Source organism: Asterias amurensis, chromosome 6, assembly GCF_032118995.1.
Source record: "Asterias amurensis chromosome 6, ASM3211899v1".
In the NCBI taxonomy this organism is placed as follows: Eukaryota; Metazoa; Echinodermata; class Asteroidea; order Forcipulatida; family Asteriidae; genus Asterias; species Asterias amurensis.
In genome coordinates, this window is record NC_092653.1 from 1,118,812 (window position 1) to 1,134,736 (window position 15,925).

Consider the following 15,925-nt stretch of genomic DNA (forward strand, 5'->3'; position numbering starts at 1 on the left):
AGACAGCATGCATTAAAGTGGGTATTGTCTCTCCCCTCAGCCCTCTGAGCATACAGTATTCATGGGTTGGGTTGACTGGCCTGGTACCCGCAGGGAATACAGGTGTCAGACTATGGAGGCTTGTTTGTAAATTATGCACCAACCTGTAATTTATTTCTAACAAATGTTGCTTGGATGAGCGCTTGATACATGTTGGTCACACCTTTTGGGGACATTTTTCTCGATGAGTGGTAATGTCACTTATTTTCTTCATCAAGCACATGGAACCTTCCAAAGGTAGTTCATGTTTTTTTTAATGGAAAGTATAAAGTATGGTATCAGATCATGAGATGATTAATTGAAAAGAGTATAATTTATCTTTTTGCATTTTTTTTTGAGCAAGTGGAACAGGCATTTTGTCTTGAATCATGCTTAAACCTACGCCCCTCTCCCCCAAATGCATCAACTAATTTACCGGTAAACTGCAATTAATTGAGCATTTTAAGCGATGCCAGAACTGTATAAAATGAATCTCCACTAATCCGTTATGATGTTTCGAAGGTTATGTGCATATAACAGTCAATTGTTCATCTTTATATAGATTTATTTTGTTTTGATTACTTAGTTTCATGGACAAATTTTATTACTCTTCAAATATTGCTGGGCTTTGGGTCGAGGTTTATTATTGCGCATGTTTAATGTTTTTAGATACAACTATTTTTATTGATTTGAAGAAACTAAGACAATGATGCCTAAGGTTGTTATCAATTTAGATGTATTGAAATACATTTTCTAATTTTCTTTCTGTCTCTTATATCATTTAATTATTGATTCAAGGATCTAGGCTTTCTCTTCAATGTTAGACTTGGCATTAAATCACATCCATTCAAGAGTCAGATTCTTCCCGTTTGATACTGCGATTTTTACAGGAAGAAATTTGTTAAATTTCTTTGAACAGATATAGACAGATCGTGCTGTAAAAAAACGAAAATATGTGCAACATGCAAGTTACATAACCAACTGTTTGTATGGCTTATGGACGTGAGAAAATAAACCTAAAATCTGAAACCTGAAAATGTTGGAGTTCCAACCTTAGTCAATTTTTGAGTTCCCTACATTTGTACATTGTCGCTTGTCATCAACTTTTTTTTAATCTTTCATAATATGGCTATTCAAATTTTCAGCTGAATGTTTGGGTAAATCAGCCAAACATTGGCCCTAGCAAAAGGAGAGGACCACAAAGTCAACCAGGGCCCTCACACTCCCAAAGAATGTTTTAGAAAAAAAAAAATATTTAATAAAAATTGTAAATTAAAAAAGGAAGAAGAAGGAAGCAGCTGTTAAATGTAAATCAAGAGAGTAATTTTTTTCAACCGTGAAGTAGACACAGTGTATCCTTACCTAAAAGATTCTGTCACATTTTCTTGTTGTTAAGGTCAGACAGAGTGATTCCTTCGCTGGATGTTTTGCCTTAAATCTAATTTACAGAAATTATTTTTCCATAATTACAAAATACTCCTCACACCCTATGGTAATATAGTATCCGGCGATATAGTTTCCTGTTTTAACACCACACAAATTGTGATTTATACGGGTGTTTGTTGTTTGCTGTTTATATTTAACTAACGTGTAATAAATAATTACGATGATGATATAAGGTTTTATGAAATATTTTGTCAAGTCTGCAAGGCCTCTCTGGGTATCATAATGTTTGTTTTTACGAGCCGGATCTTCACAAATATATCTTTTTATGGGTATTTTTGGGTATTTTAAATAAATAGCCAGCAGAAATCTGAGTTTATGATTCATGTATCTCTGAGCATTTTATTCTGAGCCTCTGCAAACAATGAATATCTGCAGAAAAAATTGCGAATAAACTTCAATTGATTCCTTTTTTCTCAATTCTCCTTGGGAAAACTTAACAGTACGCTCTGCAATACAAATAACCTGTATTGTTTTAATGGTCTATGTGCGCTAAAATTGAAGGCCTGTTTTGGTCCATTTTACATTTCCGTTCATCCTTTTGAAGGTGTGGTTAAGAGTTGTAAGTTGTGTAAGGTCCCAGATGACTTTTTTGTTCAGCATTTTAAGGTTTCTTTTGGTGGAGAGAGAAACAAGCTTTGTTTTCTCTAAGACCTATGATTATTTGTTTTGGCAGTTTCCCTTTGAAGAATTCTTGTGATGGGTTGTCTTAGGTTCCTAACAAAAATCGAGAACGGTATAAGTTTTGTTTAGGTCCCGGATGACTTTATGGTTTCCACTTACAGGTTTCCTTTTGTAGTGGAAGAAAAGAAGATTCCATCCTCCTGTTGATTCACCAAGACAAGATGCTGTGAGTCTAGGGTGACTACCGGTAATTATTTCCCTCGGCCAGCTGTAAGGTCTTCTGTTACCATCTTTAAACCTCCTCACAAGCTTCTTGCTGATATCTCTGGATAAAATGTAACTAGACAGGTTGAATGCAATGCCATGGGACCCCATTAAACCTAATGCAATGAGAAGTGACACACAGGCCATGAATTCGCACCTTACCAATGTAAGATGCTGATAACAACCCAGAGGCATGTCATGTTTGGTCAACCATCACTTTAGAAGAGAGCGTCTCCTGATGACGGTTTTCTATTTCATTCCAAATTGTGTTAAATTCAGAAGGCAACCCTTTTTTTTTCACGGGTGATCTTCACCTTTTCCAACAGCCGACATGTTTATGGTTAGCCTTCTTTACAAACACTGTACTTTTCAAATCAGCAAAGTACAACCCAAGACCTCTATCAAGAGTAGGCAGAGTCATCTAAACAAAAATTGGACAATAATTGTTAAGTACTTGGTTCTTACATATAATAGCACACATATCCTAGTACATGTAGCTAGATCAAGGCGCTTTACAGCTTTATCCTTGCAGCGGGCAAATTTAAACAAATCCACAAACTTTCTCAACTTACTGGAAGTACACTACCTCAAGCTGCTTATCAACGTTAAGAAGTGAATTTAACACAATACCATTTGAGCCATTACAGATTCCCATTTATACACTTGGGTGAAGAGAAGACAATTATGGTTAAGTATGGCAAGTTGTATTTAAAGCTGATCCGAACCATGTTACAGACACATTCAACATCGCAATATCTTTCCCATGGTGCTTTGCAAATATAATTAACCCCAGGTTGTGCTACAATATACTATCCAATGATGCTTTCAATTTAGAGCTGGTCCGCACGATGATGTGAGCACGTTCAACAATGCAACACCTTTCCCATGATGCTTTGCATCCCCAACCGCCCTCCCTCAGGCATCATTGGCGTAATTTTGAATTAGACGCGCCTATGTTTCTGACACAGTTGCCCATCACGCGCGCTACGGATCAATGTTTACAGCTTATTGCACCCGTTGCTAATGTGGTGTATGCTTTCATGGTTAGCCGCCAGCGGATCTAAGAGAGAATGATTACAATGTAGTTGATTAGTGACTAGCCACAGGTGAGGCAGACGGTACCCTGAGGCAGACGGTAACCTGAAGGTGTTGTGTACAGAGGGAAACGTTGTAGGTCTTCCAGCAGTTCCTGTTTCATTCTCACATGTCCAATTTCACTCGCATGCTTTTGTAATGGGAACAATCATTTTGAAATGTTAATTTGTGTGGGGCTTGTTAAATATTTTACTCTCAAATGTTTCCTTTTTATTACTTTATAAAAGATTTCCTGTATCTTTTGTGATCAGTAATCTTGTTAATCGTGACTGATTTAGACTACAGTTTTTTTATTTCCAAGAACAGTTATAAGTATTGAGGCAAAATTGTCATGGTGCTCCTCAAGAACCTCACTAGGTTTTAGGATTCTAAACCGTTATAACAGTTTATTATTGAGTAACATACCATAAGGCAAGATGACGGGATCAAATTGAAATAACTTTGAGTTGAACAAACACAAAAGTGAGTTATGCTTTACTTGTTCAACAGCTCTAAAGCATTGAAACTTGAAGTTAATTTTATTATACTTCACGGAGGCAACAAAGGCGATTGCCTCCGTGCCTACTGGTTACTGCCTTGGTGCCTTCAGTAGAAATTTACAATTTCTTCATGGGGTGCCCTTTGCCAAGGAGAAAATGCCTTGGCGTCCTTGCCCTTTCAAAAACGAAACCTACATGCCCGATGATTCCATTTCCATGGCAGCTCTTGATAACCTGAAACACACAAGTGATTGATTATGTTTAAATATGATACTGATGAATGTTTTCCTGAAGTTGGCAAAAATTGTGTCGATTGTTTACAATAAAGGAACAATGCTCTCTCTTTTTAAGTTAGCCTGAGGGGCATGGATTAACTGAAAGGCTGTTTTCTTGTTTGTTTGAGCTATGTATTTGTGTCTGTATATTTTTGGTTTCCTTGCATTTTTTTCTTAACATTTTTTTATTTTTTTTTTATTTTTTTTTTTTGGGGGGGGGGGGTATTTTGAGAAAACAAAGTACACATCCTCATCCATTCTGAAGTCTAGTTCAACTGTTAAAGAAGAATGCATCAATGACGGTTTTTACAGTATTCAAAGGGTTTACACAACATGAGATTTTAAATCGGTTATTCATTTTTATACTTAACCCCTTGCGTGCATGTCACATGCTGCAACTAAGCCACAATCACTATTCGGGAGTCAATAGGTAAGTGCAATGCCTTGTCACCCTAAAAACGCAACTACATTGTAGAACACATTCGGACAATGACTTTCAAAATGGCGCAAACCATAGTTATTGTGAGGATGAATCAGGTCAATGTGGTTCAATCGATCAATCAATCAATCAATCAATCAATCACCTGTTTGTCACAGTGTCATTGTATTTGTCATGCTCATTCAGTCCTTTAGTGTTTACCATTGAGTTGAATGTACTTTTCTAGTAGATGATACTTTGACATTATGTTTCATGAACACTGTCTGCCTTGAGCCAGTCTTGCAGAACTCCATTTTGTGTTATTCCTTTTTACATGCTATGTTTAGAGGTACTCAATTATAAACAGTCTCCCCCCCCCCCATCACTGCAAGCATTCAGGGGCCCCTCTATCTCACCTGGAGTCATAAGCTAGGCCAGGAAGTTTACTGGTGCATACAGGGCCTGTGGCGGAATATCGCGTGACATGAGGCATGTAACACTTGGCTGATCCTACGGGGATCTAAGGAATTGACATTGGTGGGCACGACTGGCTTTAGGGCCGGGGTCGGTAATTAAGCAAGCTTAACAGATTCAAGAAGGCATTTCAGATGTCATATATAGTTGTTTTGTCTTTATCTTCCTGTTAAATTCATATTGATTTATATTTTACTTGGATTGTTTGTTGAGCTCTTGAGCGAAGGCTATGATAGAGAGAAAGAAAAAGTGCTTGACAAAGTTGGAACACCGCAGGGTAGCGGCCAAACACATTGGGAACTTCTTGATAGTTTGGTTGGTGGTGGATTCTGTTAAGCAGTGTTTTATGTGCTTAGCAGCTGTATGCCTAAGCAGCTCACTGGTTTGTCCAGTTGCAAAAGCTGAAGATTGTGGGCGTGTCTGAATTTAGGTTGCCCATAACAACACCCTTAGAAACAGCCGTAGCCGCAATTTCCCTTTCCTGAGTTTATGGTTAGCAGTGCTATGAAATAGAAACTTGTGCAGTAAACACAAAATCTGCTGTTAAGTAGCTAAGGGCCTGTTTCAAGTGGATACGTTTTACATTGCTGCAAGAACTGACATCGTAACTTTGCAGCTTTTAATTTTTATTTTATTTTAAAGCCATTATACCCTTTCGGTACAGAAAAAAAAAAAAAAAAAAAAAAGTTCACAGATTTACAAATAATTTACAGGGTTTACAGAAGGTAATGGTGAAAGACTTCTCTTGAAATAATGGTCCATGAAATGCTTTACTTTTTGAGAAAATGGTAAAACAATATAAATTCTTGTTAGCGAGAATTACGAATTAAAACACATGTCATGACACAGCGAAACGCACGGAAACAAGAATGGGTTTTCCCGTTATTTTCTCCCGACTCCGATGACCGATTGAACCTAAATTTTCACAGGTTTGTTGTTTTATATATACGTTGTGCATGTGATACACGAAGTGTGGGACTTGGACAATACTGTTTACCGAAAGTGTATAATGGCTTTAACCAAGTATTCCTCATAAAAAAAAAAAAAAAATTCTCAGCGCGATCCATCCATTCCCCCCATCTATAAGAAAGTACAAGTAGATTATATACACAATTGCATATTTACAGTAGAGTGTATGAGCTTTAATATGGTATTTTACCCCACAATGTACTTTTATTTCAGTACATCCAGTGTCCCTGGTGACTGGCTTCATGGGTATCTACCAGGTTATTTCAAACCATTAATTGTACGGCGTATTATGTAGATGATTTTATTTTTGGATTACTGTTAAACATAAACCGATAACGCAACCTTTGGCAGTTTTGTTTTGTACAAATACTCCCTGGTAATTGATGAATCTACGAAGACGTTAAATATGATGGTGGTAAAATGTATTGACCGAAAGTAGCTGGGTTCGATTTCTGGCCCATTTGATACAAAAATTAGTAGTTGAATTTGAAAAACCTTTATTTATAAAAGAAACTTTTCAAGATTTTGTTGAAGGTACTGCACACACATCAAAATTGCATGTGGATTAGGTTTTTACTCTCTAATCTATCTGACCCACTGGGTTTTGTCATGTTGAGATTTTCTTCAAATATCTAAAAGCTGACACTTCTTCAGCATTCATGTTTTCACAGAGGTAATGACTATCCTGCTGGTAATGAGTTTTACAAAAATGTTAACAAGATTTGTCTTTTTATTATTATTTCTCATTAGAAACGTACACCACATCCAGGATCGTTGCCAAGTGGAGACGAAAACACCAGACCTAAAGAAGCTAACGGTACCTCACATCCAAACTCACATGATCGATCCAGTGATGTAAGTTGATTCAATCTTATTCAATAAACCTTGAATTGGTCAATGGATTTTGAGTTACATTAATTGTCGCAGAATATATCATAAGCATTAGTGAAATCTGGACTATTCCATTTCACGAGGCGAAATGCATTCATAGAATCATGTCTTTTGAAATTTCACAATAACCACAAAATAATAAGAGAAAAAACAACAGCTTCTTAACAATGTGGATGACTAAATGAACGTGTACTCGTAGATGCCAATCTTGTCATCCATGACGCAACCTTGCCTCATTTGGGTAAACGGGCAGGGAACAATTAGTTTGGATTTGACTCTGCAAAGCATCCAATAACTATCCATATTAGACAGGCCTATCCAATAATAATTTTTGGAATCATTCAAAGCATCCAATAACCATCCATATTGGACAGGCCAATTGAATAATAATTTTTGGAGCATTTGATCGAAGCATCCAATAACTATCCATATTGGACAGGCCAATCAAATAATAATTTTTGGAGCGTTCAAAGCACCCATTACTTATCCATATTGAACAGGCTATCCAAGAACAATTTCTGGAACATCAAGACAGTAAATACAGCAAAGTAATGGATTACATGTGACGTGGATTCCACCAATCAAAAGCAAGGATATGTGTATGGTATATGATGGTGAATGTCACATGGCATTGAAATGTAATGACTTTTTGTAAGTCCCTTTTGTAAAGTGGAATTTGTATCAACACACTTTACATTCATTCTGTCGTCCACTTGTTATCTCAATGGTCTCCCTCATGTTACTGCAAATATTGGATTGCTTTCACAGTCTGGATCAAAACAACTTTAAAGAGATGGATGGAAATATGAGTCAGAAACCAGACATAGATTAATGAAAATTTGTCTCAAGCTTAACATTCTTTAAAGGAACACGTTGCCTTGGATCGGTCGAGTTGGTCTTTGAAAAGCGTTTGTAACCGTTTTTTTATAAAATGCATATGGGTAGAAAGATGTTGTAAAAGTAGAATACAATGATCCACACAAACATGCCTCGAAATTGCACGGTTTTCCTTTTACCTCGTCAACTAACACGGTCGGCCATTTATGGGAGTCGATGGCCGACCGTGTTAGTTCGCACAGTAACAGGAAAACCACGCAATTTCGAGGCAAACTTGTGTGGATCATTGTATTCTACTTTTAAAACATCTTTCCAACCATAAATGCAATTTATAAAAAATTGGTTACAATTGCTTTTTGTAGACCAACTCACCCTATCCAAGGCAACGTGTTCCTTTAAGAGGAGCTCCAAGGTCAGATTAAACTGTGTGATTCACTCCTTTTCCAACAAATGTCCTTATGAAAATATTGGGAATTTTTTGTTTTCCATCCTCATGTTAAAACGGTGCATTGCTTTTTCTGTTTGTGAATGAATGTTGTTGCTAGAGGTGCAGTTAGGGTCTGCTAATACCTTGCTAAAGGCTGATGGATTCAACAATCTTGATGAAAATTCTTTGAGAGCTTATCCACAGATTTCTCAATTAGTAGACAAGGTTTAACAGAAACTTTCACTGGTGACTTTTATTTTACCTTTCTTGATAATTTTACCTTCAATCAGTATTACGCACATAAAAGCGAAACTAGAATCCTATAAACTTTATGATCATATTAGATACTAGCATCAAATCAATACGCTCTCGAACACCATGGTCATCATCAAAAGAGAAATGAGCGACAAAGAAATTGTAATAAATGGCAGCCACTGGTAGATTGGTAAACTAGCCTTAATTTCTGATAAATGGCGCGATATTAAGGCTGAATTGAGAATGATTAAATGGAATGAAAGTGACCTTGTCCAACCATAGAGCTGTAAGGTGGAACAAAGTGGCAGCACTGGGTTATTACATACTATGGTTAGTAAACACCTTTAGTGAAGGAACAGTTTAGCAGTTTTTATTTAAACAAAATTCAACACTGTCTGGAGCGTGGGTTTGTGGTCTGAAAACTCCTTATTCATGATGTACCTTGGTAATTTTTGTAAGGTTTCTTTTATTTGCATTTGCTGGATTGGCTTATTTTCACATGGTACAAAAAGGGCAATAGAACCACCACAGTGATGTCAAATTTGTTCGGTTGTTCTATTCCTCAGATCTATGAAAGTAACTGAAGCTTGAATGGTAGGGAAAAATAGTCGGACCCTTTTTGGTTTAATATAGGAATCAGCATTCTTTATTGTTATTGAAGTACTGGGAACTCAACGAAGGTATTTCATGTATTTTGGAAAGGCTATGTTGGGATCACTTTCATGAAAATTTCACACAAATTGAGCAATTAAAAAAAAAAAAAAAAAAAAAAAAAAAACCTCATTGGCTACAATAAGCAAGTCCGAATTCAAAAGGTGATTTATCAGCTACTTGGGTTTAAATGTCAAACCTTTCCCAAGGTTTGACCCCTCTTGTATCAAGTGTCATCATTCAAACTTGATACAGGGACTGACAGAAGGTGAGGTCAACATGGATGTCCAGAGTGGTGCTACATGTATGATGAGGCCCTCGTCTTCAGCAAGCATACCAACGCACTATTTACATGACAGCTTGCCATCAGGGTAGGCACTCGGCCAAACTGATTCACCCACTCACCCCCTTGATGTTTGCAAACATTTTGAAAAACAGCTTAGCACCAACCCTTGAGTTACAGACCCACCTCTCACTCGGGGCCGCGTCCTCGCCGAATCAAAAGCACTTAGCGCAGTGTTGCATGGGGTAAGGCTCATTGAACGACCAGTGATTATAGGGTTATTTAATGTGCCTGACTAAGGGGTGGTTGAGAACTGATGTCACCAGTAGAATAAAAGAAACGACAAGTGCCAGTGGCCATTAAGTCATTGTCGGGCATGTTTGAGATGACCGTAGGCATCAAGCCATGCATGCCAGTTCATTAATTCATCCCATGGTTGGACTGTGCTATCTCATCCCTAGCCACTCTGGCTAGATGGATCTATTTTATATCATTTTTTTTCCCCTTCTTCGTCTCCTTCTTAAGAAACCCCAAAGTACTGCGATAACATTGTCGTGTTTACTCGGCAAAATCTTCCCGGAACTGTGTGTTTACTCAAAGCTCTGTTTGACAAGTACTGATGATAGCTTTTTTCGTGTCTCATCAAATCATGGACCATATGCTTGGCTTATTTAGTGCTTTCAACCGGAGGAATGGTGTAGCATAGAGCCTTGACGTTGATGTTCCTGCCATAATGAGGATCGTTTATTTCAAGCGGTCGCCGTCTTTGTTTACTTGGATCAAAGACAATGAGTCGTGATTTGAGTTTGGTTTAGTAAGAATGATTGGAGTTATGTTTTTCAGTCATTCTGTAGAGGGTGTGTTGGGTTGTCTAAACTAAGTCAATGGTGAACTCAGATACATACAACAAACTTGTCATGTGTCCTGTATGAGGGATGCTAAATACATTGAGAGTTCTTGTGAGAAATATTCATAGATAGGGTTGGAGATTGGTTGGCACTCCAAAAAAACAATGACCATAACAAAATTACGAGAAGCACTGCAGTTGTTCATGGTATAAACTACTTAGCGAAAGGATCCCCTTCATACATGGGTTGGGTTCACCCAAAATCATTTGAATTTGATAAAGGATTCAAGAATGAATTGTTTCTTAGATTCCTGAGGGCAGGTGTCGGTTTGTAAATGCTGAGGCCAGAGATGTGGTTGATACTCGCTGTCAACTAGCTAGATGTGAATGGATTTGTTCTACCTCCATGATGATTTTACATTCTTTTGAACATACTGTGACAGAGTTCAGCTCAAACTTTCACTTTTGTTGTATCTTTTTCTATAATTTTGCCGATACATCAGCATTATTTTGACAAAAAACAGTCTATAACCTTATCTTGAACTAAAAGTAAACTCATCACAATCTAGTCTTTTCTGATTCTAGAATCTAAATAAATAAACTTTGGTTATTTGCGGGTGGGAAAAGTGGCATTCCAGTATTGGTAAAGTTTAAAAAGCAGGACAGTTCTATTCAGAACTGAGAAGTCTCCCGAACTTCCGATTATCTACTCTGCGGCAGTAGAATAAAGCAAGACAGTTCTCTAAGAACAAACTCTACCTGGCAAGTAGATACACACATGGTGTTACCGCAAACCAAATATACATTGATACCTCACCATGCAATGCCTCAAATTTAACATTGAACTTATGAAAAAAGAAATTTTTGTTTATTGTGTGAATAAGGCCAGGGAGCTAAGTTGATTGTGCATCATAGATTCTGTGGGACAAAGCCAGCAGTCTTCACCATTTCCACTCCGTGTATCTATTTTTGATTGATTCTGCACACAACATGTGTTGCATTTTCGTTGTGATTTATCAAAATATGCCTCCGGCATTTTCAGAAAATTTATAACAAATATAACATTTTTATTGTTCCGGAAGAGGAATCTAGACTGGATTTTAATAACGAATTTTGTTTGGACTTACACTGAACTGTTCAACTTGTGGTTGAGTGGTAATGTTTGCATATTGCAAGCTATGCAATGCGATACACTCTGGTGCCCAATGCTGCGAATGCAGACTGTTTACAACCAAAGAAGCAGAAAACAATTTTAGTTTGACTTTGCCAGACCCTTGGGTGATTCTAGAAGATGTTTCCTCTCTCCTTCAGTTAAAAAGAACAGAGACACTGAAAAGGATAGGCCTATACAATGGAAATGTTATTGAGCGCAATTCCCCTGGCGTGGCTCGGCGATCCGGACGCCGGGCTATAAGGTGGCAGTCCCTCGCGGGAGCGCACGGGGGCAAAATCCATACAAGCGTTGAAAAAGCTTTTAAGGATCGGATGAGCTGGCAAACACTGCCTGAAGTTATGTGCATTTGGTGCTGTGGACTTGAAGGGGATATGTCCCACGTTGATTATCTAATGTGGTCAGGATATCACAGCGTACTTTTCTTCCCATTCTCATCTTCTTTACTGGGGGGGTTTGGTACAAGGTGGCTGAGTCATACTGCTAAGATGCATTTGTGGGTTGGTTTGCCGTGTAAACCCCACTTGGCTTGGATGGGCTATTGTTACACGTACATGTGACTGAGAGAGGGGGAAACAAAGACAATGGTGGAAGGGATAGGACGTGAATGTAGCGTATCCTGTGTTTCCAGTTAAAACGTATGGGAAGAGGAAGGGGTTTGTCTGTCATGTTGGAAGTGATGTGAAGGGTTGAGGCTTGGTTCTCTGTCTGTAAAAGGAAATATGAATATTTCATGAGGCTATTGAGAAAAGTGTGTTTGAAAGTGTCAGTCTTGGTTGTTATGACACAGTATGAAACAGAATTTACAGATCAGGGACAACTGATATCCTTGGCCTGGAAATTCGTTTTGAGAGGGCAAGGCCATTTTCTTTTTGCAAAGGGCACTTCTATTGGAAATCCTTAAAGTCTATGGGAAACTTTTGAAAGGGCATCAAGGCAAAGGACCAGGGCACCTTATAATGGTTTACAAGGTGCTACGGCGCATTTAGCAGCCACAGCTAGAACACCAGAGCGAACCCCTTCTCTTTTTGATAAGCGCACTGGGTTCTTTTACATGCCTTACACAACACATGGGACCAACGGCTTTACGCCCCATCCGAAGGAGGAATTATAATTCTGATTCTCTGCCTGATCTCTCATTTACATGTAGAGCATCTTTAGAACTAAATGATTACTTTGAATTTTCAGCAATTGTGAACACAGATCATGGCTGACTCATTTAAGACAATAGTCACAGACAGTAATCCTATTTTGTGTTATCAACAATGAAATAACAAACCTGTGAACATTTGGGCTTCATCCGTTGTGCGAGTCCAAAGAAAATAGTGAAAAGCTGTGCAAAATGTTCAGCATGTGAACAAATCGTCCTTAATTTTGGTTGTAACAACTGAAATTAATTGTTGCGTTATTTTAGGTTTTCAGTTACAGTTTTCTTCAATATAACTTTATTTCAGAGCAAAATAATTCACCAAAAGAAAAGGTTCTTGTATGAATGTAATCTGTATGCTTTTAGACAAAAGTTTCACAATGTTTTTATTCCTTACCAATCCTGTATAACACCTTCAGAAACTTAGAGTAGGCCCACATACAACATGTGTACGTTTAGTTGAAAGTATATTTTGCCTTAAGATGGCAATTTTCCGAGTTCACTCATGTGCTCAAAGCAAACTGTGGGGGAAAACATCGCTTCTTTAATTTGTCCTGCTCTAGGGTTCAATATGCTTTTAATCAGAAAATCTTCCCCTTGCCTCTCCACAATTAATACTCCTTAAATGGGGTTTAGTGGTAATGCCAGTTCGTGTACAATATTACTTGCATTCATTATAACTAATATTCTTGTACTGTGAACTCATTGAAACCATCATTGAGGCTACTTCATGACTGATGATGCTCAGTAAACTTTAAAAATACTTTTTCAAAGACATTTTAAGTGGACATCTAATTTGGTAATTTTTAAATTTTCCCTTTTCTCTCTTTGCGTTGTAGGTGAGTTCTCATTCCAGATCGGGGAGTGGTTATATGGTAAGTATTGCTAACTCCTTGGTTTGTCCAATCAGGGATATTACTCGGGAGTCACACTATAGTGTGCCCTCTACACTCTACCACGGAGAGTATATTTTCACAAAAGCATGAAAAGCAGTTAGTCTAGTCCGCCGTATCTGCAAGGGTAAAGACTTGCACTGGTCTTCTTATAAATTTGAGTGGAGGATTTTTTTTTTATTATATGAATTGAGAAATGTTTTCCACCAACAAATACCTGATGTAAAAGATGTTAGATATTTTTGAAAATTTTTCCTAAAAACTTTCATGATCTGTGTGAAAAAATACTCAATCTTCGTGAAAAGTCACCCTATCTTTGTGGGAAAAAAAATACAAAATGTTTGTGAAAAACTAGACCTGATCTGTGTGAAATGTACCAAATTTGTGTGAAAAGGTTCTTGAGTTGTGTGAATCAAAAACGTTCAATCGTGAGAATATTTATAGTATTCAAACACTGAAAGTAATTGTTGTTTTCATAAAAGCCTGACTGCCCATGCTTGCTGCTCTTTTTAAAAGATGACATGTAAAGACTAAGGCCCGGTTCATACTTCATGCGAATGCGAAGCGAATCTTGACGTCACAAATTCGCAACGAACAGTTCGCAGCAGTTGCCCTCTGCTCTACTCCCTTGCGAATAATCGCTGCGAAAGGAGGGTGTGACGTCAAATTCACGTCAAATTCGCTTCGCATTTGCATGAAGTATGAACCGGGCTTAAAGGATTTAAGTAAATGTCTTTTCCTCCCAAACTGTGTCTGAATTGTATCTCTGTGTGAAATGTTGTGATTTTTCACTGCCATACATGTATCATGTCATCTGGCAGAATCTGCACCCCTTGCGGCAACTTCAGATTGATTTTTTATAGTCACTCTAATTAATGTTCATGTTATTATTTCGCCTTGTTATAGCAACCTTTCCCTCAGCTTGTTTATTCACAAATAAACCGATTAGGTGTTTTTTTATGCGCGATTGAATGCCCCAAGCATTATTTCCCCAAAGCCTAAAATGAAATCCCGTCAAATACTGACCCGGTGGTTATTTCCGTGTGACCTTTCCGTCATTTAATAAAGCACCCAAACAAGATTGTGTCCCGTGCACCACCTTGTCTGGTGTGATAGCACGCATTATTAATAAATCCTTACATTATACATGTAATCCATTTGGGAGAGGCAGTCGGGGCTGTCGCATTTTCCGCCGCGGCGTGCAATTTACGCCACAATGATTCTCCAATTCCGCACACATGTCCACACACTGCAAATTGTTCCGTCACTCTTGTTTTCCCCCATCGCTAACTGATTGGATTCCCTGTCCATGCCCTACGGGGAGAGAGAAAAAACCCCGAGAGAAGAAGAAGACGGCATCCAAGACGGAGAGAGAGAGAGAGGGAAAAAATGGATGGCCACGTTTGGAAATTTAATTTCGGCGGTGGATGTCTCGGTTGCCTGAATGAGTTTAGAAGAATTAGCGGGAGCGGTTTTTTGAGATGAGTTGAAGGGGGAAGTTGGAACATGCGATAGCATCACTATAAGAAGTGCATTGTACACATGGTGTATTATACACCAAGACTTGTGTTCTATATAACGCCAGCTTAACGCACATCTTGCAGACCGTGTGGTTGGTTCATTGACGACTTCAACTATTTTTTCTCTCCTGAAGACGAGCAGAGTATTCTGTTCGAGACATCGAGACCACACTGGCTCTTTTCGAAGCCAACACTCGTTAAAAAGAGATTTACACACGACATGGTTGTACCCACAAGTTTACTATTTATTTATAGTTTCTTCCTTTTTCTCTCTGAAAGAAATTTGACATAACAAGAAAACATTTTGGTAAAAGGTTCAATTGCAAGGGTAGATGAGGAATACAATCATATAAAGTCTCTGGACCGTATTCTTGGTGTGATTGAGGCGATGGTTGTGATAGTAATTATTTGTTTAGCGCTATTCTAGTCGCTTGTTTGCTCGGTGAGTTGACTGTATTTTACATTAGATTATACCTCCCCATTAAAATGTTGCCATTGATGGTATTGTGAAGAGAGACGTTCGGCCATTATAATTCTATGACAAAGTCCCCATTTAGAGGGTTATTAAATAAAGGGGATGGATAATAGTAAAACATAATAATTGAAGAGAAATTGAATCTGATGGCTTCAGTTCATAGTGTTTGGTGATTGGATTTCCTTTCACACTGGAACATAAAAGAAGAGGAAATTATGAAGTGCAAACAGAGTTTCATTTGAACGCTGCTCTAACCGTAAACTGCAAGTTGTTAATTTTAACAGAGGATGATTTTCTTAAAGGATCATCAAGATGGAGTTTCTAGCTTTGCGATACAATCAATGTAAAGCAATTCATTTACTCTGTAAAATGAAGCTGAAACCAAACCATTTTATCAAACTCGTAATTTTTTGTAAAAGGTTTCAGAAGAGAGAGAATGACGAGCAGGATATAAGGTCAGAAAGAAAAA

At 37.9% G+C, this 15,925-nt stretch overlaps 1 protein-coding gene across 8 annotated transcripts in view; it reads left to right on the top strand.

Moving 5' to 3' along the window:
* LOC139938067 (autism susceptibility gene 2 protein homolog) overlaps positions 1-15,925 on the top strand; it is a 225,433-nt gene that overhangs the window by 115,243 nt on the left and 94,265 nt on the right. For all 8 annotated transcript variants that reach the window (XM_071933437.1, XM_071933438.1, XM_071933440.1 and 5 more), the window contains 2 exons: positions 6,810-6,914; positions 13,408-13,443. In XM_071933437.1, coding sequence (XP_071789538.1) covers positions 6,810-6,914; positions 13,408-13,443 — 141 coding nt within the window. The remainder of the gene's footprint in view (positions 1-6,809; positions 6,915-13,407; positions 13,444-15,925) is intronic.